General features: G+C 52.4%; 2 protein-coding genes across 5 annotated transcripts in view; one reads left to right on the forward strand and one right to left on the reverse strand.

The window, feature by feature from the left end:
- The window catches only part of LOC122382409 (lysophospholipid acyltransferase 1-like), a 29,540-nt gene extending 23,896 nt beyond the window's left edge, over positions 1–5,644 (forward strand). Inside the window, exons 9-13 of the mRNA XM_043367680.1 lie at positions 918–1,053; positions 1,384–1,586; positions 3,083–3,280; positions 3,655–3,806; positions 4,145–5,644. Of these exons, the coding sequence (XP_043223615.1) occupies positions 918–1,053; positions 1,384–1,586; positions 3,083–3,280; positions 3,655–3,806; positions 4,145–4,514 (1,059 nt within the window). The 3' untranslated portion in view covers positions 4,515–5,644. The remainder of the gene's footprint in view (positions 1–917; positions 1,054–1,383; positions 1,587–3,082; positions 3,281–3,654; positions 3,807–4,144) is intronic.
- A 173-nt stretch (positions 5,645–5,817) lies between these two features.
- The window catches only part of LOC122382407 (tight junction protein ZO-1-like), a 41,387-nt gene continuing 22,082 nt past the window's right edge, over positions 5,818–25,122 (reverse strand). For 2 of the 4 annotated variants that reach the window (XM_043367676.1, XM_043367678.1), the window contains exons 3-21: positions 23,001–23,188; positions 22,201–22,440; positions 21,351–21,513; positions 20,880–20,998; positions 18,216–18,269; positions 17,889–17,952; positions 17,249–17,399; positions 16,689–16,840; positions 16,250–16,371; positions 15,655–16,002; positions 15,080–15,124; positions 13,610–13,832; positions 12,665–12,839; positions 12,073–12,324; positions 11,244–11,645; positions 10,495–10,709; positions 9,538–9,972; positions 8,034–8,257; positions 5,818–7,666 (exon numbers count right to left, since the gene is read on the reverse strand). In XM_043367676.1, coding sequence (XP_043223611.1) covers positions 7,425–7,666; positions 8,034–8,257; positions 9,538–9,972; positions 10,495–10,709; positions 11,244–11,645; positions 12,073–12,324; positions 12,665–12,839; positions 13,610–13,832; positions 15,080–15,124; positions 15,655–16,002; positions 16,250–16,371; positions 16,689–16,840; positions 17,249–17,399; positions 17,889–17,952; positions 18,216–18,269; positions 20,880–20,998; positions 21,351–21,513; positions 22,201–22,440; positions 23,001–23,188 — 3,814 coding nt within the window. In that variant the 3' untranslated portion in view covers positions 5,818–7,424. The remainder of the gene's footprint in view (positions 7,667–8,033; positions 8,258–9,537; positions 9,973–10,494; positions 10,710–11,243; positions 11,646–12,072; positions 12,325–12,664; positions 12,840–13,609; positions 13,833–15,079; positions 15,125–15,654; positions 16,003–16,249; positions 16,372–16,688; positions 16,841–17,248; positions 17,400–17,888; positions 17,953–18,215; positions 18,270–20,879; positions 20,999–21,350; positions 21,514–22,200; positions 22,441–23,000; positions 23,189–25,122) is intronic. The other 2 variants (XM_043367677.1, XM_043367679.1) reach the window with 1 other exon arrangement.

A 25,122-nucleotide genomic window follows, 5' to 3' on the forward strand; every position in this document is an offset into this window, starting at 1 on the left:
TACAACAGACTTTCTTTATCCCATAGAGAGGAATTAAATTCCCTTACCGAGCTCACTCAATCCCGCGGGAGTTTGCCGTCCGACCCAGCCCGGAAAACAAATTACCGGAAACTGAGCAGTATTGATCGAAGGAGCCCAGGCACCCGGGGCGCAGTGAGACGCTATGTGGAGTTGATGAAATACCTACCGTGCCTGCCTGGGAGCGGTCGGGGCGGTCTCCGTCGGTAGGGTGGCGGGGGGGGGGGGACTGGGCGGTACGGCTCTGACTCGGTCACTGCCGGCGCGTGGCCACCCGCTGCTGGTTAGACCGGCTGGAGAACTGGTGACGCGTGGTTCGTGTACTGGTTGGACTGGTCGGGGAACTTAGGTCGGACTGGATGGTGGCCAGGCGGAGAATAACTAGGTCGGGTTTGTTATGTCAGCTCACTTACCGCCGACTTTCTTGGATGTTTTTACCAACCAGCCGCGTGCCCCATGATTTCAACCCTATATAGATGCTTATTGCGTAGCTCCGCTGGCCGATACTTTTCAAGACAGACTAGATTCGTGTATAACTAAAGCCTGAAACAGACTCTTTCCGCAGTCAGGAAATCGCATGCGAGAGCCTATTCAAATACATGGAAGCACGCCCGCGTCAATCGCACGCACCTCCCGCAAGCGATTGATGCGAGAAGAATTACAATGTATTTGAATAGGCTCTCGCATGCGAGTTCCTGAACGCGGAAAGAGTCTGTTTCAGCCTTAAGGGCTGGATCACGCTGATCGGTGTCGGTATCTGTTGCATTGCAATTGACCGGAACTTTGGTCTTTCCTGACATCATTATGTACATCTACTTGTTTACCTCTGACCTCACCACCGATCCCTTTTGATCTGCCGTTGACTCGACTTATACCTCCCCTCACCCCTGTGCGGACAGACTGGCTCTGACGGTAATGGCAACCTGGTGCGACCGTCACCGTGGCGGGCGGTGCTCCGTCAGCTGGGAGTCGTCACCGTCACCGCCTGGTGCGTGGTGATCCTGGTGCCCAAGGTGCCGCACGCCTTCTTCAGAGGTAAGTACCGCACCGGTCGGTCTGCCGGTCGACAGCCGCACAAGGGGTGGACTGCGGATGATAGGTGATGGGGAACCGATTGAGCACTCGTGGGTAAGAAGGAAATAGTGCTATAGACGAGTCTGATTCGATTTGGGTAAACTGACATACTTATTCAATTGTGCAACTTTTAATGGACATTCGACCGATTTTTGTGAGTTTTCATTTAAAATCATCAGCCGGTTTACCGAGCAGAATTCTTCATTATCGGTCTTAAGTGTCGCTCGACCTGCACTTGCTAAATCTATCCCTTGCTGATACCCCACTCCTCCCACCCCCTCCGTCCGTCAGAGGAGGCCTACTACGGGTGGTCGTGGTGGCGTCAGTGGGGCTACATGTACCTGTCCGGTCTGATGGGCCGCATGAAGTACTACGCCGCCTGGTGTCTAGCCGGCGCCGTGTGTAACGCCTCCGGACTGGGCTACAGTGGCCTGGGGGAGGACGGCCGACAGCGCTGGGACGCCGTCTCCAACGTCCATCTGTGGCAGGTCGAGGTGAGGATCCGCTCTGAGAGGATAGTGTATGAGGACCCGTTTCATTTTGCCGCTTCATCCTGTCATTCAGGGCCAGGAGCTCATGCTGCCACGGTTCTCTTAAACTGCTGTTCTTGACTGGCGGGAAAAGTTGTGTCTGTAGACTGTAGAGCTCATGCCAGACATTTTACTTAGATCCAAGCCTAGATTCCTAGATTCCTAGCCAGGCCAGTGGATCCACAGCTGATTATTCTGTGTTCGGCACGGACCCGGTTTCGACTGCAGTTGGTATACTCTATCCTAGATCTTTGAGCCGGGCCTTTGAGCCAATACCCTTTTGTCACCTTTGACTACGATCAATGGTGGCATCTCATTAACGAGGTAAGCTCGCTCTCAGCTGGTGTGACTCCCCTCTTTCCTGGGGCGAATCGTTTCCTCATTGTTCCGCTTCACCGGCAAGGCGACCGTGATCAATGGTTGGTCGTACATCTGAGGATTTAGAGCAGCGCTGAATGGCGCTGGCTGCCCAACCGGCCGACCGGGCAGTGTGGCCAGGCTATGCTGGGGACTAGAAAGGGGTCATGGGTCGTGTGAAGGTCAGACTGTCGCATAATGGCCAGACTATGGGAGGGTGAGACTATGGGAGGGTGAGACTGAGCTGGGAGGTCAGACAGTACTGAAAGGTCAGACTGTACATAGTTACTGGAAAATGTTGAACGGTTTTGTAGATCTGACTAACCTAAAGTTCGATTCCGTTCGTTCCTTGCGTTCCTAGATTTTCAATGATGACATAAGAAAGATTCACCGGGGAGAAACGCCTAACGCCTTGGACACGCTCCTCGAAGTTATACCAGTTACGTGTGGTCTCCGGTGGTAACGCTGCCTTTCCGGTGGTTCCGGTTTGTCGGCTTTTTGTCACTACATCGACTTTTTCTCACCGAACACCCGAGGGCCGGTTTTTATATTTGGGTCACCACGAGCTTTTACGCATGTGGACACCTGTGAAAGTTGTGCCCAGTGGGCCGGTCGCTTATTATGATGCTCGATATGATAATCATTGAGTGAAAGTTGCTTGCATTAGTTAATATTGTATTTTCCTCTCACTTCACGCTCGGTAAGTGATGCCCTTCTCACCGAAGCGTTAATCTGCTGTCAGCCGATGATTGCACAGTGTGCTCTGCAATTCATATCGCACTGTTATTAAACCCTACACAAATATGTGGTATTCACAATCCTGCCTGCAGTTTATCTCTGCTTGTCCATCAGCTACAGATTTGCGATATATGTCACCCGTTATGGCTTAATTCGCCGCTAGTATCGTTACTGGCGGGTAACGATGATTGGTTTGACATCCCCTCCCTTTTCCGTTGCGTGGGAATTGTTCTGTGGTGCCCCCTCTCGGTTACCCTTAGCTACTCTCTTCCTTTCCCTTCCTACAGATGGGTAGCAGTGGTACCCCTGTGGCTGCTGTGTCGTCTCCCATCGCCCCATCTAACCCTCCCTCCCGTTCTCCGCAGATGGGCGGCAGTTTCCGCGAGGTGCTCCAGGGCTGGAACGTGGGCACCGGCCAGTGGCTCCGTCTCGTAGCGTATGAACGGGCCGCCCGGCACCGCACGGTAGCAGTGTACGCGCTCAGTGCCCTCTGGCACGGACTCGACCCCTGCTACTTTGTGACGTTCGGCGTGGGCGCGCTCTGCACCGAGGCCAGCCGAGCGGTAAGGACAGCGACCGTGGCGACTTCGGTGGATGAAGGCCGAACTGTTTGACACTACTTTGTGAGGGAAGCCGCGATGTGGAGAGTGTGCAGTTGCCTGCGTTTGGATTGCACGCCTGCGATTTTATTCGTAGGCATTTTATGCTTTCGTCTTATTTGTATATCTTTGGCACTCTGCTTCGTATACACGTTTTCTTTGATAAGGCAATATTTCCTTTCGATTGAATTTCGATTGAATTCGATTGAATTGAACTGCACTGCACTGTTTGATGGCTTTGACAGCTTAGATGAAAGAACGATACCTTCAGTGGCTTGCCCTTAGACATCTGAACGAACGAGCCCCGCACCTCTGACACTCCCCCTTCTCTCTGACAGAGTCGCCGGTGCCTGCGGCCGCGCATGCAGTCCTCTGCGTTCACCCGTCGGCTGTACGATCTGGCCGGCTGGGCGGCCACCCGCATCTGTATCGCCTACCTGCAGGTGCCGTTTGTGCTGCTGGACATCTCCACCTCAATGCGCGTCTACAGGTGAGGGGACTTAGCGTTACTGCGTGTTTATAAGTGAAGGGAACAGACGTCGCTTGAGGCTTACATAATAACGTTTAGTGATTCTACAGGCAAGGGCCCACACGTCGTTGCGAGTTTGCACTTGACTTCATATATCCTTGATGTTTACCGTCTTTTATCAATGTAATAAATTCGTTAGTGGAAGCCTCACACATTTTTAATGCCACACTTTTAATGCTAATTTTTAATGCGGCCTTGAAACAGTGAAACTACTTGCACGCATGGTCTGGTAGTGCGCAATAGCTCATCATCGATGGCTTGGTTTCGAGCTGACGTGTTTCCCTCCCGATCTGTTTCAGCGAGCACTATTTCTCTGTGCACCTGCTCTGCGCTGCCATGATCTTCCTTCTACCACGAGTGCTGCCTCCGCCTGCAAAGACAGTCTCCTCCACGGCTAAACTCACCACTCCAATCGTCCACGACACCGGACTGATGGTGGAAAACTCCCACGTGACCTCTTCACCCACCGCCGCTAATGGACATGTGACCACACACTCAGCCTGTGCTTCCGGCACAGACTCAATGGACCCTCCCTCTACCGGTGGTCACGTGACGGACATGGGTGCGCCTCAGGCAGGATGTGGGGGTGGCTCGCTCCGCAAGAGGACTGCGGATCTGGCCGGAGGGCTGACGGACGGTGGGTGCGAGAGACCTCTGCGTGCTGTCTGAACGGCTCGGACAAACGGTGGCGGCTTTTGGAAGTTTGTGACAGTTTGCAACAGTGTAACAGGCTTTGGCTGCCTATCGTGGCCTGTAACGGCTTTTGACGGCCTGAGGCGGCCTGTGACAGCTTGTGACGGCTCGTGACGGGCTTTGCCGGCCTGTGGCGGTCTCTGACGATCTTTGACGGCCGACACTGAGCCGACGGTACGTACCCTGACAGCTAACTGGGCTGGAAGGATTTGACCGAGGTCCAGTGACCCTGGCTGGATGCCCTGGCGGTGACATCGACGGGCGTTTGGTGGTTGCTACTCGGCTGCCAGCCGTAACAAGTGTAACTCCTTTGGGAGTATTCGCCCGCCCTAGAGTCACCGGCGGCTGTCTGTGGCAACGAGAGGTGTCAGTGTGACACTAACGAGCGCGCACGGCGTGTCAGGTGTCTCCGGTGTCACCAGATTTCAGTCCGGTGTCATCTGCCGTGGTGTGGTGTCAGGTGTGTCAAGTGTGACCGTCCTTTCTATGGTGTCAACTGTCATGTGTGCGCCTCATGTTGGCATGGTGTGTTGAAATGAGGGAAGGGCTGGAGAAGGGAGACTACAGGGCAGTGACGCTACGCTTCTCTGGGTGATTTACGCGCCTGTGTGCATAATTTTCGACCGCTAGGTGCGGCTGCAGCTTTACCTGTTTGTATTTATGTCTGTCTGCTTTTCTCCCGCTATGTGCTTAAAGGGACGGCGACACATAATCACTATCCAAACAGCTTATATTGAATGACATTTAGCTCTCGTGATCGATGCACTGTCACTTTAGGTCTCAGTCCAAAGGGTATGCGGCACGCTTGTTGGACTTTTGTCACGAGCCTGTTGTCTAGTCAGCTGAACGCTGGCTCCGTTCGCTCAGTCCGTCGGCCTCTGTCCCCGAGAGATCCCGCCGCCGCCGCCGACTCCTTTTACACGAGTCGGCCTGTAGATAACTGCTTGTTGTGCCGCTTTTGGTGTTTTACGGATGTTTTCTGAGATGTGCTGCCGATCTGTGGGTGTGCCGCTATTTTTGTGTACTTTTGTATAACAGCCAGCGAGACTGCAGTGAGATGTGCCGTGAAATAAGACTGCGGACATTCGTCCGCTATGGCGAGCCAATCGGTGTTTGAGGGATTTGTGGGCTAGACAGTGGAGACGACAGCATTGTTCGGAGGCACCGGTACTCCTGAGCATTGGCATATAGGTACTACTGAGTAACTAACACCGCCTCCCAGCTCGTCACTTGTCAGGCCTAACGGTTCCCTTCCGAGTTCACTTCCAAACCAGCAGACTTACTACATAATGTATTCGATACTGAATAATCACGAAACAAGATTGGCCAGCGCGGGCGCGAGTATTGTAACACATGGCAGCACGATTATCACATTGACATGCCGCTGCTGAGGGGCGCCGGCTCACCCAGTTCACCGGCTCGCCCTCCGCGTGTGCGTCCACGCGTCTATGTATGTACATTTATAAACCTCACCATATCAACAGATCAACAGGCTACCAACAACTGGCCGGCGACCGCAGCGCCACCGGCCTGCAGCGGCCACTGAGCAAAACAGCGTGAGCCAACCGGCGCCAGATATGCTCCAGATATTGCAGAGTTACACAGTACGGAAGACTCGTTATGGCCCGCCACAGAGGCGGGATTTTCGGCGACGGGAGCTGCTCAGGACGCCTTCCGACGCCCGTCCATGCCGCGGTGTCGTGCCGAGGTGCAGTGCCTTGGTGCCGGGTGTGCTAGATCCATTTGCCGTCTATGTCCCGGTGTTTGCAGGGTGCAGTGTGGTGATTACAGAGATGTGCTGACTGGTTCGACGTGAAAACCCCACTGAGCTACAAACGAAGACTCGATTACAGTACACCACGTAAGAGAAAATGTTGTCACCACTTGCGCTGCTGAAGGGTTCTTAGATACCCATTCGCCGGGTTCACTCCGGCGACCGAACAGCCAACACGTCGTTGTCCTGAGCTCTGATCGGCCTTTCTCATATACCAGACCGTACAGCGATCCTGACATCACATGCATACACCGTAAAGACCTCCAAACAAGCACCGAGCCCCGGCAGCAGAGCGTTGCCCCCGCACGTAGCACCTGTGACCCGTGCCCGGCGGCCCACCTACGGGAGCTGAGCCAACCGCGGCCTGACACAGCGATCTGAGCATTCCGGCCACCGAGGAACACGGGAGTGGGCGCGACACTGCTGGCTCAAACATACCCTGTCGAGACGCCATCAAGCGCCTGTCCTAGCCCGTCCCGTCCTGCCGTGAAAGCACTAACTTCTCATCCCAGTCCTTGTGATCCGAGGCATGCTGTTTATCGTTAGCAGTAGCGGATTCCGTCGCGATTCCGAAAACCTCTCAGGTTCCACCCAACATTTGGCCACTCAGAGCGTACCAGCTTTCCAGCCGCATTCCTGCGCCATTACTGATCTAATAGGAGAGCATTGAGACAGACAGACAGAGGAACTGTACCGCTAGAATGGTTACAGGGAAACAGTAGGAGTTGACAAACAGCACAGAGAGCTGGTAGAACAGGAAGATAGTTGGGGACAGCACCGTAGCACGGCGAACAAGAGAATCTCAGAAGCTCAGACATTCTATCCGTCCAGCTACCGCCCGTTTGACAGTACTGGCCAGACAGTTCTCACTTCTTAGCTCGCCAGTTCCAAGCTCGTGGTCCGGAATCACCACTTTATAGTCTGATATCTTCCTCTGGCTCCCACACATCACAGCTGCTCACCAATCGTTGCCGCTCTGGCTCTCAACCAAACACACTTTTGGCCAACGAAGATAACCCCGGCCGCACCTATCACTTCAGCTCCAGCCTTACCAAGCGACTCCTAACGCAAGCGCTCATTCCACGAGCGTCCGACCCTAAACCACCGTCCCCTCAGAAGTGATCGACCAGTACCGAGACACAGTCAGCCCGCACGTGACTGATGCGCCCATCAGCGGTCAGTCGCACGTTCTGCCAGCTGTCGGGCCGCCGGTGAGGGCTCTCCAGTGACTTCAGCGCGAAGCTCCAGCTCTGCGGGTCGACGGCAGTGCAGTGCGGCAGACGCAGCTCGACGGGTACGTCAAACTGGAGACCTTGCGGGCCGCACATCACCAGAGGACTGAGCAGCGTCTCGCCTGTGGGGAACAGGTTAGGTCACAGGTCATGTCATAGGTGTAGTTAGAGGACAGGTCACAGGCTGCTAGACCATTGATTCATTGGGTGGTGTTTCACCAAGGGGTCACAAGTCAGGTTACACATCCAGTCATAGGTCAGGTCAATGGTCATGAAGGACCGGAAGCATCTCACAGCAGTGTAACAGGTCATTTTATTGATCAGACCAGTGAGCGGCATCCCGCCTAAGAGAAGACGATTCTGAACTCCTTCGACGATTCTGAACTATCATGTTCTGACTTGTGACACTTACCAACCCTCAGCTCAAAGTCCACCTTTCTCTTGCCCCTAGCCCCCAGCTAAGTCTCTCCGACCACTCAGAGTTCTAACCTTTTCTGGGGTCGAGCGGCGGCAGCAGTGAGTCGTCCTTGCAGACATTGAAGTAGATCTCCTGAGTCCGCCCGCGCCGGATCGCTCCCGGCGGTACCACCACGGCCACCCCGGTCTCCAGGTCCTCCAGCACTCCTCCGGTGTGGTCGAACACTCCGCGGGCGGAGGCGCGCGCCCGGCCCCCGGCCAGACCTCCCGGCTCGCTGCTGTAGGAGGCCCGCCGGCTGCGGCGGGGGCACAGGAAGTCAGAGGTCGGAACGGGGTCGGAGGTCATGAGAGGCCAGGCGGGGTCGGAGGTCGGGTGAGGTTGGAAGCAAGAAATTCAGAGGTCGAGCGGGGCTCGAAACCGGCGGTCAGCAATGTCAAGGCCAAGGGGTACAGGTATGACAGTGCAAGTTGGCACTGATTATTGAAGTCCTGCAGCGGCCTTACTGGCTCTCAGTGCACAAGCCAAGATTTGGTAGCATCATGAACTGATCGGGTTTCAACTTGTGTCAAATAAAATTGCCATTTAGATGTGTGTAGATCAAAATAAAATGAAATGGTCCATCGACAACAGGGTTACACGTTACACGCAAAGCAAAGACAGGATACGAAGTCAAGCGCGTGCGGCATTCTGACGAAACGTGATGCTTGCAGGACTGTTGACGTTATTATTCATCGACAATTAATCCCATAGTCAGGTCGGAGCCCATGAGTTAGACTGACATCCCCGTTTTCGTAATTAGCTATGTTAGTGCGGCATTTCCCACCCAATAGAAATCGCTAGAAATCCATCCCGTCACTTACCGCCCGTGTTTGGTTTGGTGTCGAGTTAGGTACCTACCCCGTTCTGGTGCAGTGCGATGATCAATGTCCATAATTACGCCCAAAAAGCGAAGCCCACAATGCAATTACATGACGTCGGTGACATACATATGCACTATAACGGTACATAGGGTCTACTGTGGACGTGGTTACCATTGGTTCATACACGAAAGATCCAAGTGCAGGTAGGCCAAGGGCTACAAAACGTCAATGATGTCTCGACTAGGGTTCCTAGCTAGCTAATACACCAATGTCAGGGTCACATAAATATATCGGAAACAAATCTGCGAGGGTACATCCAGCGCAAAACAACAAACCGGCACTTACAAGAGCGATTTATTCAGCATTCTGTCACATGATAGGTCTTTCTCGTGTATATGAGCGAAACAGGTTAAATACAATCTCTCTACCCTACACAGTATGAGATACCCGCGCGGCGCCTCAGGGCAACCGCTCGGCGGGTCACACACACCCAAACAGACACACATACAAACAATGTGACGGTCACATCTCGGTGGAGGGCGGGGCTCAGCACGATGCCGGGGCGCGGAGCGGGGTCGGGCGGCGCTCCCTGCTCAGGCAGCCGTGCACATGCAGCTAGTCTACAACAGCGGGCGACGAACGGGAACCTGAGGACGGCCGGCGGCGACCGGCCGGGCATGCGGCGCCGACACGGCGCATGCGCAGTAGATACTACCTGGCGCCGTGATCGGTCAGCGGCGCACTATAGCGCGCCTCCAGGGGTTTCTTGTACAGTTCGAACGCGCTGCCGCGCTGGTCGCGCGTGGCCAGGTCGAGGCCGGCCGGGTCGGGGACGCCGGCGGCCGGAGAGGTACCCAGGTAGTACCCCGGCCCGCCGGACATGTACCCGCGACCGCCGCCGGCAGGCTCGCAGTTCCTGTCCAGACTGGACCCGTGACCCGAGTCGAAGCCGGCACTGTCGTCCCCGCCGTTGGCGGCGTAGGCGGCGAACTCGTCTCTGGAGCCGCGTGGGTCAGCCGAGTGCCGCAGTGGGGAGTCGCCCGGGCCGCCGCCGCGGCGGTACAGCTTCGGTTTGGGCGGCGGCACCGGCTTGTAGGCCGACGAGGCCGCCTTGCCCGGGGTGGGCAGAGTCTGGTACTCGGGCCGCACGCTGCAGGCAGAGGGCGGGGGAGGGAGAGGGGCCCCGGCGGTCACCGTCCGCTCGACCCGCGCACTGGGGCAGCGGAGGCTGGGGTAACGCCGGCCGCAGCGCGGGCCGCACGGCTGCGAGAAAATCGCACCCACAGTTGGAACAGATAACTAACAATGATTAAGAAAGATGAGGACGAACAATGATTTATTCTAGTTAGCACAAAAATATGTCTAGATGCGGAACATAAATCTACTTCTATCACAGCCGTGCGACCCGCCCTGCTACGTCCCCGCTCACTGCACGCAGGGACACACAGACATACACAGGCTAACGCGCAGACGCAGAGAGCAGTGCGCAGCCGCCGGGGCGCAGGCGCTGATAAAACGGACAGTGCTGTCAGGCCGGCGGACGGACAGACATACACACGCAGCGGGGTCGGCGGGCTCAGACGGACAGCAGCGCATATTGAACAGAGTGCGTGTCAACAGCCGTATCAGAGCGGAGCAGTGCTCACATGCAGTAGAGCAGCGATAAACCCACCTGTGACCCCGCGGCTCTCGGTCACCGGCAGGAGACAGCGGCTGGGCCGTGCTCCGTGTGTACCGATACGGGTCGTGACTCCGTGACGACGGCCCGCCAGGCGACAGCGGAGGTTCAGACATGTCACGGGTCGGCATGGCGCGCGCCTTCAGGTCGTCGTGCATGTTACTGAACCGGTTGTACGAGTCGTAGGACGACGTGCTGTCGTAGGTGTTCTGAAACGGAGCGACGGCGGTGTCACTGGGATCCAGGCAGGCACAGGACGGCGGCGTTATATATATAGACAGACGATATCATTGCTAAGGACGCTCAGAGAAAAAAAGTTCATGCGGTAGTGATGTAAAACAATCTTGAGTGGACAACTTAAAACTTGATTCTTTATAATGAATTTGTTGCTTTACGTATGTTATACACAAAATCGTAGGTGTTCTGAAACGGACAACAGTAGCAGTGTCAAGGAGGCCGTAATAGGCACAATATAGCGACGCTTGCAACATTACTGGCTATTGGATCACTTCCAGAGCGGTAAAGTCGTTGATGATGTGAGACCATCCGGTACCGGATGCGGAACCAGCCGGTACGTGAACAAAAATCAAAACATCAAAACCTTTGCTAATCAATAGGTTTAAGAGCCCTTCGACAGCTAGATCATTTGCGCCCACATTCTTTCCTGATCATTATTGACGAAAACTCTACAACAGCAGTAAGGTCAGACTGCCGTGCCCACTGCCCAATGTATGTAAACTGACCGTGCGGTGCGCCCTGTCGAGTGTGAAGTTTTTCCCGGCGCCCATGTACGGGCCGCCGTCGTCTCCCCTTTCCAGGTAGCTGCGCAGGTGACCTCCGGCGGCCCGGCCGTAGCTGCGCGTGCCCGACACGGGCGGCGACAGAGGCTTTCCCACACGCTCCACGGTCGGCGGCGGCGGCGAGGTCGTGCCGCGCTCGCCGTTTGTCCTGAAGTCGTGCGGTAGAGTCTGGTAGGGTGAGACGGGCGAGCCGGGCGGGCTGGTGGCCAGTCGGGAGCGCGCGTCTGCTACTGAGACGGGCGGCAGCGACTGGTGCTGCTCCTCGGCGGCCCCGTACCGGGAGAACCCGTACCGCGAGTCGGCACCGTGCGAGCCGCGCCCGCCGCCCGTCCGGCCGCCGTCCTCCTGGGCGGGACGAGCGTCAGTCAGTGTCAGCGGGCACACACACGGGGATAAACACAACCCTGTATGACACTACAAACCAATTCATCACCAGGCACTACATCGTAAAATCACCCTCCCGTAATCATCGTAAAATCACCCTCCCGTTATCATCGTAAAATCACCCTCACCTCATAAAAACAACAATGCCTCCCGAACGATGAGGATAGTGTGAGAGTTGCAGTTATGAACTAAATCTCAACTGATATTCCGACAAATATATAAACTTCATAGGTTCTTTTAGACAAGACAAAATTAATCATATGTGATCACATATGATTAATCCATATTAATCGAATGCCTGGGAGTAACAGAAGTATATGAGATATACTAAACATTAGTCAACACTCAACACCACACTGTCCATTCTCAAGCATTTCCGCCCGCTCACCTGTCTGTAGGGACTGTAGGGCGGCGGTGGCGGCTGGGCGGCCGGCGCTGCTGCCCCGGCCGGCGCCGCCGCACCGTCCTCCGCCGACAGGCTCGGGTCCGAGGAGCTGCGTGCCAGCCGCGAGTCGGCCGAGCTGGGGGAGACGGCCGGCGACGTCTCGGCGCCGCCCTCGCCGTCCGACTCCGGAGACGAGGCGTATGATAGGCGGGACGTCATCGGGAACAGGAAGTCGTCCGAGAGCGTCTCGCCGGCCTGTGGCGGAGGCGGGGTACAACGTGACAGGTGGGCGACAAACAGGGCCGTCGGCATGGCGAGCAACAGCACGGTGCACAAGGGGAAGATAAAATACTGGAACTGTCACTGACATTGAAGCTTAGAATCTGCAGATGCCTAAAGCAATATCGATACCTATAAGGCGATTGAACTGTGAATTAACTGTTCCACTGTGAGCTGTGCAACGTACATTGCTATTCGATAAGCTACAGGGGTCAGGTAGGTCTATTTTGATTTCACTCATCACTGACTTTTCATCATATGTCCTGACCTACCCTCTCCCCCTCAGACCTGTCCCTGATCCCTCTCCCCCACTGACCTTGCCCTCTGCCATCCACACTGGAGCCGCCTGCTGCTTGTCGATGAGCTCCTTGACCTTGCGGTACCAGCCGTCAGCGTCGGTCAGAGTAATGGTGGCTGTGAACACGTGCGGCCAGAGCTTCTCCAGTTTCACACACTGCTCGTACAGCTTCTTGTTGGACTTGCTCTGTGACCTGTGAACAGAAGTGGGACAAGTCAGAACGAATGACGGATTATGATGAATAAAACGTAATAAAAGGCTCCCCGTCCGGCATTTGCAAAAATGCCGCACGACATTCAATTTTCACTCTCCCGGACATTTCCAGCCAGGTCCCTGGCATTTCCACCCTGTTCGTATGCAGGTCGACAACCGTGTGCCCGCGGCGCCCAGAATAGCCCGCCGGGCCGATCCGGACGGCGGGCGCTGGGCTACCCGCGGCGGCGACCCCATCCATCTGGCTCGGCGAAAAAGGCGCCACGGAGCGCCCGATTTATGGCGCGCCCCGCCGCGGCGCCGGCGACGACAGCACACATCGGTCTTGTTGGTTAAAGGCCAGAAACGGCAGTGCCGCATGCAATTCCCTATCCGCTATCCGGCCTTATCCCCATACGACCAACGCCATGGCGTAGAACCGTCCTCTCAGACATCACGACCTCTGACATGAACTTCCTGTAGCCATACCAATCTAATCTCTCGCTAGACCCGCCCCAGAGTCCCTGACCTACCAAACCCGTTCAGCTACTCGCTGATTCTCTCGCCCACTTTGATAGTCATTTAATTCAGCTTGACTCATCTATGTATAAACATCTGATCCTTACTTTCAACTCACAGCATATATCAAACTATGTGCACTGAAATGAGCACACCAGACCCCACCTGCCTCCCTCATCCTCAAATTGACCCGTCCCACCCGCTCCGTCTCCCCTCCCAGTCCGTTCGACCACCTCCCCTCCCCTTTCTCACCTGTCCGATTGCCGCGCTGCCCGCACCTCCTTGATGATATGTTTGCTCTCCGCCCTCAGGAAGATGCAGACCGGGTAGAGCTGTGCTAGGTTCAGCCGGTCCACCGCCGTGGGCGTTACGTCTAACAATGCGTGCCGACCCCGTTCCACCAGCTCGCGGATAGCGCTCAGACGAATTATACCGGAGCTCTTGGACGACTTGGAGTCGCACCCCATGTCCAGCTCTGCGGGGTAGGCACAGGGGTTAGACGAGGTAAGGTATTGGTAGTCAGGGATACGGATCAAGGATCGTGGGTCAATGGTCACTGGTCACTGGTTACGAGTTGGTGTTCAGGGGTCTGTGTTCGGGGTTCAGTGGTCAATGGCCAGTGGTCGGCCTTAATCCGAAGTTCCCAAATGAGGTAGGTGTAGGATTTGGGAGCGACGGTGACGAGGGGGAAGTTTTCGATGAATACGTGTCGGTTTCCAACAAGCCGGAAGGAAATTTTATCATCGGCGAAAGCTGCACCGAAGAGGGTTAGTCATGTTAATGCACAACAGATGGTTTAGTTGAAGTCTGTTCAAGCTTGCGGAAAAGAAACGAACCAACAAGCTAGCGGAAAAGCGAACATGGGTCGTGGAATATTTCCATAGTTCTGACTAAGCCGCTAGACATATTCATCACTGAGCAACTCCTCCAAGCGAATTTTATAACCGAGCAGAATGGTGACACACTTATCACTTAATCTCAAGGCCGACAGACACGTAACTTACAAATAAATGGCCAACATCTGAGCTGTGAAATAGGAGGACGATTATCTTCCTCCAATAGTTCCTTTTTGACAAAATGTTTTCATAAAAAGCAAAAGCCAGAACTCAATTAATTTTGCATAGAGAATGCAGCTAAGATCCATGACATGGAAATCTAAAGCATTATCAAGCTTCGATAAAAATACATGAAGTCTTCACTGTATGAGCATTACGTTCGATAATCGAACAGATAAAGACACAGCAAGTCTTCTGCTAATCGATCATGACTACGCAGATAACTCATTCGACATGCAAAACTACAAAGAAAAAAAAAGACAGCCTAACTAAGCCTTATTTCATATTTCAAGAGGAAAAAAACAGGGTAGCGACAAGACACGCCGGTTTTAGAGACAACAGAAGAAGCTGGAATAAAGTCATGCGAATGTTCAACATAATTCAGACGGAAATGGTGGTAAATCACAGCTCGTATGGCGTAAGAACGGGCTCAATCAGTATGACCCTTATGATAGAAGTAGAAAGACAACAATTTGGGTTTACTTCAAATATCATGCAGGTGATCGGGAGTGACGAGCGGAGGAGGTCAAACAAACAAACATTGCTAAGCATGCAGATTGACGGGCAGATAAGGAAGGTCATGCAGTGTCAAATTAAAACAATTGGCAGCAGTCGGACAACTGGTCTGCAGTGGTGGAGGGGAGGACCACGGCACGGCGGCACTCACTGATGTAGTTATCCTGGTACTGTACCACCGGCTGGTCGCCGAGCTCTGTAAGAAAGTTGGCCAAGGTATAAGCCCTGACGGGGACTGGGATGGTCTGATCACAGGGCCAGTAGACCAGACAGACCATGGCAGACCGTAGCAGACCATAGCACAAGCCCAGACACGATGTTACAGTAGAACAGAGACAGAACACATGCTCAGACCAGCCGCCCCACATATGTTAAGTGACGTCACAAGTAACTGTTGTTAGTGTTACTGGTGTTACTCGGGTGTTACAGGGTAATCTAGGACAGGATGTATGTAGAAAGTCGGGGAGGGTGATACCAAGGCATATTGAGTGGACGGCCGCACGGGACTAGCCCCTTACAATTAGCTTATAGTTTCAGACCTTTGTGCTACCCGGCTACGCTTAAAGTTCCTGGCATACAGTGTCACCAAAAGCATTTACAGCAGCTCGTTCAATAGCGAGTTGAGAAGAGCCTGGCCCCGTCAAAGCTCAACTTTTCACATGTGTTCTTCACCACCATCACCAGCCGTTAGTGCCCCCCCCCCCTCTGTCCCACATAGAAACTCACGTGGAGCGGCGAATTTGTCGGGCATCTCCCTGAGCAGAAGGTCTCGCGCGATATCAGCCACCGCACCAAACAGCACCACCGGTCGCACGAAGCCACAGCCGCGCAGAACCACCCTCTCGTACGCCGGGAACTGTGAGACCGCCTCTGAGAACGCCACGTCCTCCCAGTGGTCCTTTCCGAGCGACTTGGAGCGCCTCTGGCGCCGCCGGCGCGTGAAGAACCGACTGCGACTGGTGGTGTCGGCGCCTCCCTGCTCTCGGCGCGCGGCGCTCAGCTGAGCGCTGGCCAGCTCCTCAGCCCGCGCCCGGTTCGGAATCACGCCCTTCTGAGTCTCCTCGTTATTACGGCCTGGGTGAGGGAAAATGCGGATACTGTCACGGAGGCGAACTCAAATGCTGCCATAAAAGCAAAAAGAAGACAATACAACATTTCTCATAGATTTATCAACTAACACACGTGAAAGAAAGTCAACTTAAATCAGTCTGTTATATCATCTCTTGCTAGCTTGTCATACGATCACGCATTGTTAGTCATGAGTCGCCAACCACAGCAGTGAGTTCTTCCTCAATCCTTCGAGAGGCAGGTCGAGACTCACCTATGCGGAACACCTGCCAGGCGCCGACCACCCCCAGGTTCAGCGTGTCCACCACGTGGAAAATGTCCCCCTTTCGGAAACTCAGCTCGTTCTTGCTGCTCTGCTCGTAGTTGAAATGTGTCCTGGAAAAAGATCGCGAAGTGAAGTGAAGCTGTGACGTCATAAAGATAAATAACAAACTGAACATTACTACGATGCGCTATGTTAACTATCACATCCAGAGAATCGCCCATAGTCAGCAATCAGTTATTGAACATGCAACAGTAGACTGTCTCTAAATTGTCATTAAATACTTGACAGCAAACAATCCAAAACACTTACACTGTTTCCCAAATTATCACAAGTCAACGACAGCAAATCACAAACACCTATGAAAATCTACTCACCCCCCTGACGCCAAGTCTCTCAGCCTGGGCGATATGTGCACCGACTCTCTTACCTAATGTAGAACGAGTCTCCTCGCTGCGTGGCCATTATGTGATCGTACTCGTCGGCCCGGTACTGTACGATCAGGTCGATCTGGTCCTGTAGACTGAGCAGGAACAGCACGGCCTCCTCGCGGGTTACACCCTTCATCTCCATACCGTTCACCTGGACGGAACACAGCGTCACAGGGTGTCACACACGACGGAACACGTCGCAGTCACACCACATGACACGTCACGATATAGTGTCACATGAGTCATGACAGTCATCAATATGGCATTGTTATCCCAATGCCAGAACGTCACACGGCATCCGTTACCCAAATGTCACACGGTGTCATATTGTGTCCATTATTTACCAGCCGCTCTAGAGGCCACAGAGGCAGCACTTATACCCCCGATGAAGCCGGCATACAATCATATTACGCCTCGATACACACTAGCCAGTCAGTCAGTCTAATAAGGTAACGCAAATAAACATTTAGCTGGCCTCAGTGAGCAGAGTCGCCATAACAAGCACACCTTCAAAACGTTTTCCGTCCCAGTCCTAGCGCGCAAACACCCCCGTACATACCTTGATGATCTTGTCTCCGGGCTGGAGTCCCTGGATGGCTGCTGGGGAGCCGGCCTGTACCGCCGTCACGAAAATACCCGTCTCGTTGCCGCCCGTGAGCCGGATTCCCACCGAGCCCTCCTTCTGGAAACTGACGAACCGAGGGTCCGGCCTGAAAGGAAAGGGGCATGTGGGTAAAAAAGGGGTTCATTTCAGACCCGGGTCAAATAGGTCAGAGTCTGACCTGAGATACGATTGGTCCGCGTGGGATTTCCACATCCGGAGCGGACCAATCGTACGGGTGGTTCGGCGTGTAAGCACAGCTCGTCTAGGCGTTCCAATGTGACTCGATACAAAAACGATACAAAAGACTCGACTCTATCTATAGTTATCCCGTCTTCGGCCTTGGTATCACCGTGCCGTGCCATCCACTTGGACAGAGCCCGTCAGACCAAGCATGTGATCAGTAAACTACTCAAGAACAGCCCAAAAGGATAACGAAACATTCGTAACACAATCTGTGCTATCCGATTCAGCGCTTCTGCCCTGGTAAAACTACAAACAACTTATTCCAATAACAATTTCTTACAGTGAACCTTCCACATCGAAAGTTGCGCCGCTCAGAACACCACATAAACACTTTCGCTCTGATGTTACTTACACGCCAGGTTTCGACTTTGGTGATTGCTGGTTGTAGCCTGACTGCCGACGGGTCTCGTAATAATCTGCAGACACAGAAAACACAACGTCAACATACCGTCAACCTTAGTTCTCGAGATTGACACGCCGGATGGCGACTGGCGTAAAGCTGACGTCTTACACTAACACTTTAAACTAGACCAGCACAACACGTCAAATCCAATTACAATACATACAAAACAAATAAGAGCTGTGTTGAACAGCAAAGCAACGATATAAACATCTATCAATAATAAGAATCAGACATCACCCCATGCCGCACTAGCACTAAATCTCTTGAGCGTCATACCTGAGCTGGACTGCGAGTGCATGCCGTTGGAACCGTTCATCATTGGTCGGTCCACTGTAAAAGGAGGCAGTGCGATGATGACCAGTATATGGCTATATCCCTCGCCCGCACATGGGGGGGGTGGTTGCCACCCCCCCCAGGCAGTCTTTCTGCTCTGCACTCAACATTTTTAGAGCTAGAAGGCTGATTTTTCGTATAGCTGCTCCTCTATCCTTTCTTGATGTCCACTGAAAATTTCAAGTTTCTGTGATTTTTGGTTTCGGAGATATGACCTTGTTTTTGAGGTCATGTCATGACCCAAATGGCCAATTCTCAACATCTTGCGTTTGCCATGGGCCTTGTGAGCTTTTGACACCCTGATTTCGGCCTTTTTTGCCAGTCTTACCTCCCACCTATCATGGAACATGTTGTTCGACGATGTACAGGGGTCAAGGTCAGGGTCAAGGTCAACCTAGGTCATCTAAGATAATTGCGTTTTAGGCAAGCCGAATTTACTTTTTGTGAAGTTTTTTGATTGCATTTTTGGTAAAAGCTTCTCAGATCATGATTTCATGTAATATGGACCCAAAAACAATCGGTGCACACATCAGTATACACACAGACACACACAGACATACAAACACATATAATTGACCTTGACCTAACTTGACCTGAAATGACCTCAGCAGCAAAATTCTGGTCGGATAGTGTGACAAAGAGGTTCTAGCTGGCTTGGCACCAGAAAACAGCATCGTCATCGGTATTTGATAAGCAGCGCACTTGATATCCAACGGTGACCCAAAACAGCAACATTTTTTAGTTTGACCTGACCTGGAAGGTCAATGACTGACCTGAGAAGGTAAAACTGGGTATCATTGGATTCGTCTCTTCCCAAAGAATCTTTTTGGTCTTTACCGCTAAGCTCTATCTCCAACAGGAACGAAATGGCGCGGGGGGGGTGGCAACCACCCCCCCCCATGTGCGTTCTAGGATGGGAAAATGGCATGTGCGGGCGAGGGATATACAGCGGGCTGGCCACGCAGCGATACATACAGGGCCAAAACAGTGCTAACAGTAGCTGCGGACTAACCAACATGACATACGAGATCGAGACTCGACGGCTACATGCATGCCACACGCTCAAAACCTGACCTCAAGCGCCAAGCGGATACTTTTCACAATACCGAACTCAATCAGAAAAAGTCGCAACTGATGCACAAAAATACAGCGAATAGAACATGCAGCCGAAAAACGTAATCAATAGCTGAAATACAATCAGTATAGATTTATACGGTCGTCAAGTTAGATGTAAGTGAATCCTAATCTATAATCTAAGATTCGGAATCAGGTGAGCCCCTACGATTTGGACCAAACTTGGTCAGTGGATAGTACGTAACGTCCTGATTACGATGCACCCAAAATCTAAGCTCGCCCCGCCATATTTACGAAGTTACGGATGTTTGAATTTCAAGGTCATTCGGGAGAGCCCCTACGATTTCCGTCAAAATTTGTGTACGGACACTCTAGATGCTCCTTATTACAAATATCACAAAATTTAAGCTCGGCCCGCCATATTTACGAAGTTACGGAGGTTTGAATTTCAAGGTCATTTGGGTGAGCCCCTGCAATTTCCGTCAAAATTGGTATACGGACATATTACATCCTCCTCATTACAAATATCATAAAAGTTAAGCTCGGCCCGCCATATTTTTCAAGTTACGGAGTCACAAAGTTACGGAATTTCAAGGTCATTCGGAGAGCCCCTCCGATTTTCGTCAAAATTTGTATGCGGACGCATTACACGCTCCTCATTACGAATATCGTAAAAGCTAAGCTCGGCCCGCACTATTTCAAAAGTTAGAGATGTTTGAATTTCAGTGAGTTTCAAACGTCAGTAACTTTTGAAATAGTGCGGGCCTAGCTTAGCTTTTACGATATTCGTAATGAGGAGCATGTAATGTGTCCGCATACAAATTTTGACGAAAATCGGAGGGGCTCTCCGAATGACCTTGAAATTCCGTAACTTTGTGACTCCGTAACTTGAAAAATATGGCGGGCCGAGCTTAACTTTTATGATATTTGTAATGAGGAGGATGTAATATGTCCGTATACCAATTTTGACGGAAATCGCAGGGGCTCACCCAAATGACCTTGAAATTCAAACCTCCGTAACTTCGTAAACATGGCGGGCCGAGCTTAAATTTTGTAATATTCGTAATGGGGAGCATCTAGAGTGTCCGTACACAAATTTTGACGGAAATCGCAGGGGCTCTCCCGAATGACCTTGAAATTCAAACATCCGTAACTTCGTAAATATGGCGGGCCGAGCTTAGATTTTGGGTGCATCGTAATCAGGACGTTACGTACTATCCACTGACCAAGTTTGGTCCAAATCGTAGGGGCTCACCTGATTCCGAATCTTAGATTATAGATTAGGATTCACTTACATCTAACTTGACGACCGTTAGATTTATAGGCTAAGACATCACGGAAAGCAAATTGCTAACAAATTTACAAGTGGTATTTCATTGCATTAGCAGAACAGGAACATGCTTCAACTCATCAGACTACAAATGTGCATTCATCCGTTTGCTACCGTTAAATGCTATCGCCTACCAGAGAGCAAATCTCCTATCATATCATGTCAACCAACACACCACCTGCTATACGATTAGCAGCACTGACCGGTGTCTCTGGGGAGAGGTGGCCGCGGCGGAGGCGGCTCGTCTCCCAGCCCCATCAGGGAGGGCTCCAGCTGGCCGGCCGAAGCCTCGATCAGCGGGCCGCGCGACCGGCCGTTCTGCCTGGAGACGGAGAGAAAGACGGTTAGCTGGTGGACGGATACAATGCTAGCTCATCAGAGTACGTACGCACGATGGAGACCGTCAACTGGCGTGACAATCCTTACAGCAAGTGTCAAAGCGGACGCTCTTCTGCTACGATACGAGACAAACACTGAACAAACGTACGAGACACCCCGCATCTTTATTGTGTCTCTCTGCATGCTCCGTGGTTTCTGTTGATGGTGCTAATGCTTGCAGCTTTAGGTTGCCCGGATTGCTTTCGTGATCGGCGCTAGATCCTACATCGCATCTCACTCTCGACAAGCACAGTTCCAAATCCTTCAACCCCGTCTCCGTCGCTGTGCCAGCCCACCTGATTAGGTTGTTCTTGTCGTCGGGATGCAGTCTGGGCGGCGGGGGCATCGACTGGGAGCGGGGGTCGGCGCCGCGCGTCGGTGGCTGCACGTACAGGTTCTGGTGGCCCACGTACGAGGTGCGACCGTCCGACGAGTCGCGAGAGTGGTGAGAGGGACTCTCTGTTGGTAAAATGAAGGGGGAGGTGGTCAGACCTAGCATACATATAGGAACGGGCCATTTATACGAAATGGAGAGAACACGAAAGCGAACTGAACGACAACATATTGCGATAGTTTATCATGAACCTAAAAAAAGAACCATGAACCATGCACCTACCTCTAGTGCACAATGGTTTGTACGGTCCGAAGCACCCCAATAATAACAGGCACAGACAAATGCCGAACTACTTACAAATGATACCATTTCACTGGAAACTAGCTACAATGAGCCAATCGGAGACAACGATCATCCGGCACAAAACGCTAACCCAAAACGACTCCCAGCACAGCCGCTGATCCAGTAACTATGACCTGTGGCCGGACCCAACTTGCCCAGGATGAATATTTATCAAAGAACTAGCTGATATGTACAAGTGCTATGACGTCATTAGTATTTCAAGTAACTGTTATGATATCTGATTTTTGGTATGGAGTAAACTTTTTTTTGAAGGATTTCCATTTTTTCGAAACATTTTTGTTGAGAAAGCCGAAATTGCTCAGTGAGCTCTATATCTCAACTCCCAATCTTTGGTGTCAGTTCCCAAGATCCCAAGACGGATGCTGAAATCCCAAGATCTTGGAGTGGCCACGCTGCAGCGTATATTTGCATCTCAGCGTCCTGAGCGTCGCCGCCGTCGCGAGTCTCACCTTTGGCGTCGTACCCGTCGGGTCTCGGCGACGGCGTGCCCGGCTCCCGCTGTACGACCAGCTGCACACGGTCCCTGGCCGCCTCCAGTAGCTTCCTGGCCTCCTTCAGCGACATCCCGTCCGAGGCCGTCTGCTGGTTGATCCGCAGGATCACATCCCCCTCCTGCAGCTCCGCCCCTGACCCCGAGCGGCCGGTGATCTCCTTCACGTAGATCTTGCAGCCGAGCACGATGCCGAAATCTGCAACGGATGAGATGATTGAGATTGGAACTTTTGGACACATCTAGGCAATTGCATACCATATGCAAGTTGGCATTCATTATGTAAGATATTAACACTAAACAAAGAGAGAGCTGTGAACACTGATGAAAAAGAGACCGATAAAACAGAATGTGAGAACATTATCTACATAGTCGCGACAACATGAGACTTTCTTGCGAACTTTTCCCATAGTTATAACTTGTGGCGCCCCAGTCACGAAAACATAATGTCAGCACATATGATACGCTCATAAATTCACACTCGGCACCTCCTTAGAACACCATTGGCGAATACCTTGAGCTCCCCACCTCCCCCCTCTCCCCACCGGTCACATGCCCTCGCTCCCATTACTTGCAGTTTGATGCAAACCACGCCCCAGTGTAACCCACAATCCCACAGCCCTCAGAATTCCGACTCTTTTTCACACACCAACGCCCAAACACCTTAGTAGCACACTCAACACGTACCGCCCTCTCCCACGTCCGTCTATCATACCGGGTCACCCAGGTCAGCACAGGTCAAGGTCATTCATCACTCACCATCCTTTTTCTTGGCCTTGGCCAGGCTGACTTTGAGCGTCTGCGGCTCCGGCTGGGCGGGCAGTACTACGCGTCGCTTCACATAGAGTCGTACCACGGCGCCAGAGTCCTTCAGCACCTGCACAGCTGTGGTGTAGTTGACGTGCTCCAGGGAGACGCCGTTGGCACTCAGCACGCGGTCGTTGACGCTGTGGGCAAGGAGAGAGGGGGTTAGAGGGAAGGGGTCTCAACATGGTACTGATGATACATAGATACCAGGGCAACAAGGGAACAGTGGGCTGGGCTGTATGAACATCATGTAATTTCTGTGGCAGCTGAATAATTGATTCGATATGAAACACTTTGCCAGTATCATGCGGCATTGAACATGTTCTCGATAAAAAACATACCCAAGGCCAGTTTCGCCAACAGAGATATCGACAGCTGCCGTTACTTTTAGACCTAAAAGTCGCCCACGAGTTTCACTAAAAACAAAGAAGCGGAACAATAATCACCGGCGTCTAAAAATATCAGCCAGCCTGATACGTTTTTTTTTTCACGTCGACGGCCTTGTTTTGACGTTCTTGGTAGGTATCACTTGCTGGCAATTTCAGGCCTAAAAATAGCCGTAGCCGGCGAGTTTTGTGTTGGTAAAACTGGCTCGTAGAGGTTCCAACATGTATTTATTGTGGTTATTTTTTTTTTGCACTGGCAAGATCTAAAAACACCAGCATAAAAAAAAAATACAAGCACCAGCCCCGGAGCTGCATTGCAATACTGGTTCACAATGATCACTCAGCGGTCGGTCATGCTATCATTACAGCTCGATAGTTCCACCCACGACTACACGTGTCGTTGTGGGCGATCGGAACAGCCGGGGCGGCCTGCTACTGTCTGACAGGAGACCGTGCCACCGCCCCGCCGCACACTGCGCCTCATTACAGTCACAAATAGCAGCCGCATACCGGCCGGGCGCGGCTGTTATGTCGAACCATCAGATACCGGCGTTACGGTTCATACAGACAATCGACAATGGTAGCAGCAATTATCGAAACCAATTAACGGCGAGCGAGTGCGCCAGACTGCGAGACATGCACTGTATCTGCGCAACCTTCAGCGGGCGGGGCAGTCGTCAGTCGAAATTACCATACATATCAGCCGGTATTAATGACCTCAGAACCTGTCTAATTAAGTGACGGCTCGTGGCCGCCGGTGCCGCGCCCATTCACTTCATTCAATCAGCCCACTGCCCGGCCGGCCGGCCGATCGGCAGTCGGCCAGTTTCATTAGCGAATGACGGCCTGCATGAGCGTTACGGCACGCGAGTGCAGGTTTTATTGAGGTAGTTCCGCTCACGACTCAGACTGAATGGGCTCAGTTAAATGACAGCGATATAATGTGAATGGAGAGTTTGGGAGATGATGAAGAAAGGTTATTGGCTGAAGGAGGGGTGCAGCAGGTGCTGAAGAAAAAAAAACTACTTGGGCGGTGTCAGGAGATAGTGAAATGGAGAGAACTGTGCAGTGAGCATCTCCGAGTGGCCGTCATATTTATAGCCATTATTACATGGCTCCTGTGTTAATTTGGCATGAGATATTTTTTATTATTGCCCGGAATCAGGTTACTGACCTTTCAGTGTCAGGTTACTGACCTTTCTGAAGGTGAGAAGCGGTTGCCATGTCAACGGTCAATAGTAAGTTGCTCGCGCAGTGGTGTTTGAACAAAAATTCAAATGTCGTAATTTTATCGTCGTTTTCTCAGACCGTTCAGTTTGATTTCGTGATTGGCTAGTCAAGTCATCAAGAACTGGGCCGTCATTTGAACATGTCCGTTCAAATACCCCGATTTAATTTGTTGGAGCCGCATGAATTGGATGAGCTATTTTCATCGCGCAGGGCTCAGGGCACTAAAAAGGTGACTAAATCAGCAGAAGACGTCTTCATTGAGTTCTTGCAAGTAAAAGGCATAACTGTTGAAAGCTGCATGCACAGCAACGATGTCCTGGACAACGCTGTGAAGGAGTTCTTCATTACTGTAAAACGCAAGGACGGTGAACGCTACAAATCGAAGAGTCTCCACACTCTCAAGTACGGCGTGAAACAGTACCTGTTGACGTCGATGGGAAAGGATATCAGCGATGAAG

This window comes from Amphibalanus amphitrite, unplaced genomic scaffold, assembly GCF_019059575.1.
Source record: "Amphibalanus amphitrite isolate SeventyFive unplaced genomic scaffold, NRLGWU_Aamphi_draft 000139F_arrow, whole genome shotgun sequence".
Taxonomy (NCBI): domain Eukaryota; kingdom Metazoa; phylum Arthropoda; class Thecostraca; order Balanomorpha; family Balanidae; genus Amphibalanus; species Amphibalanus amphitrite.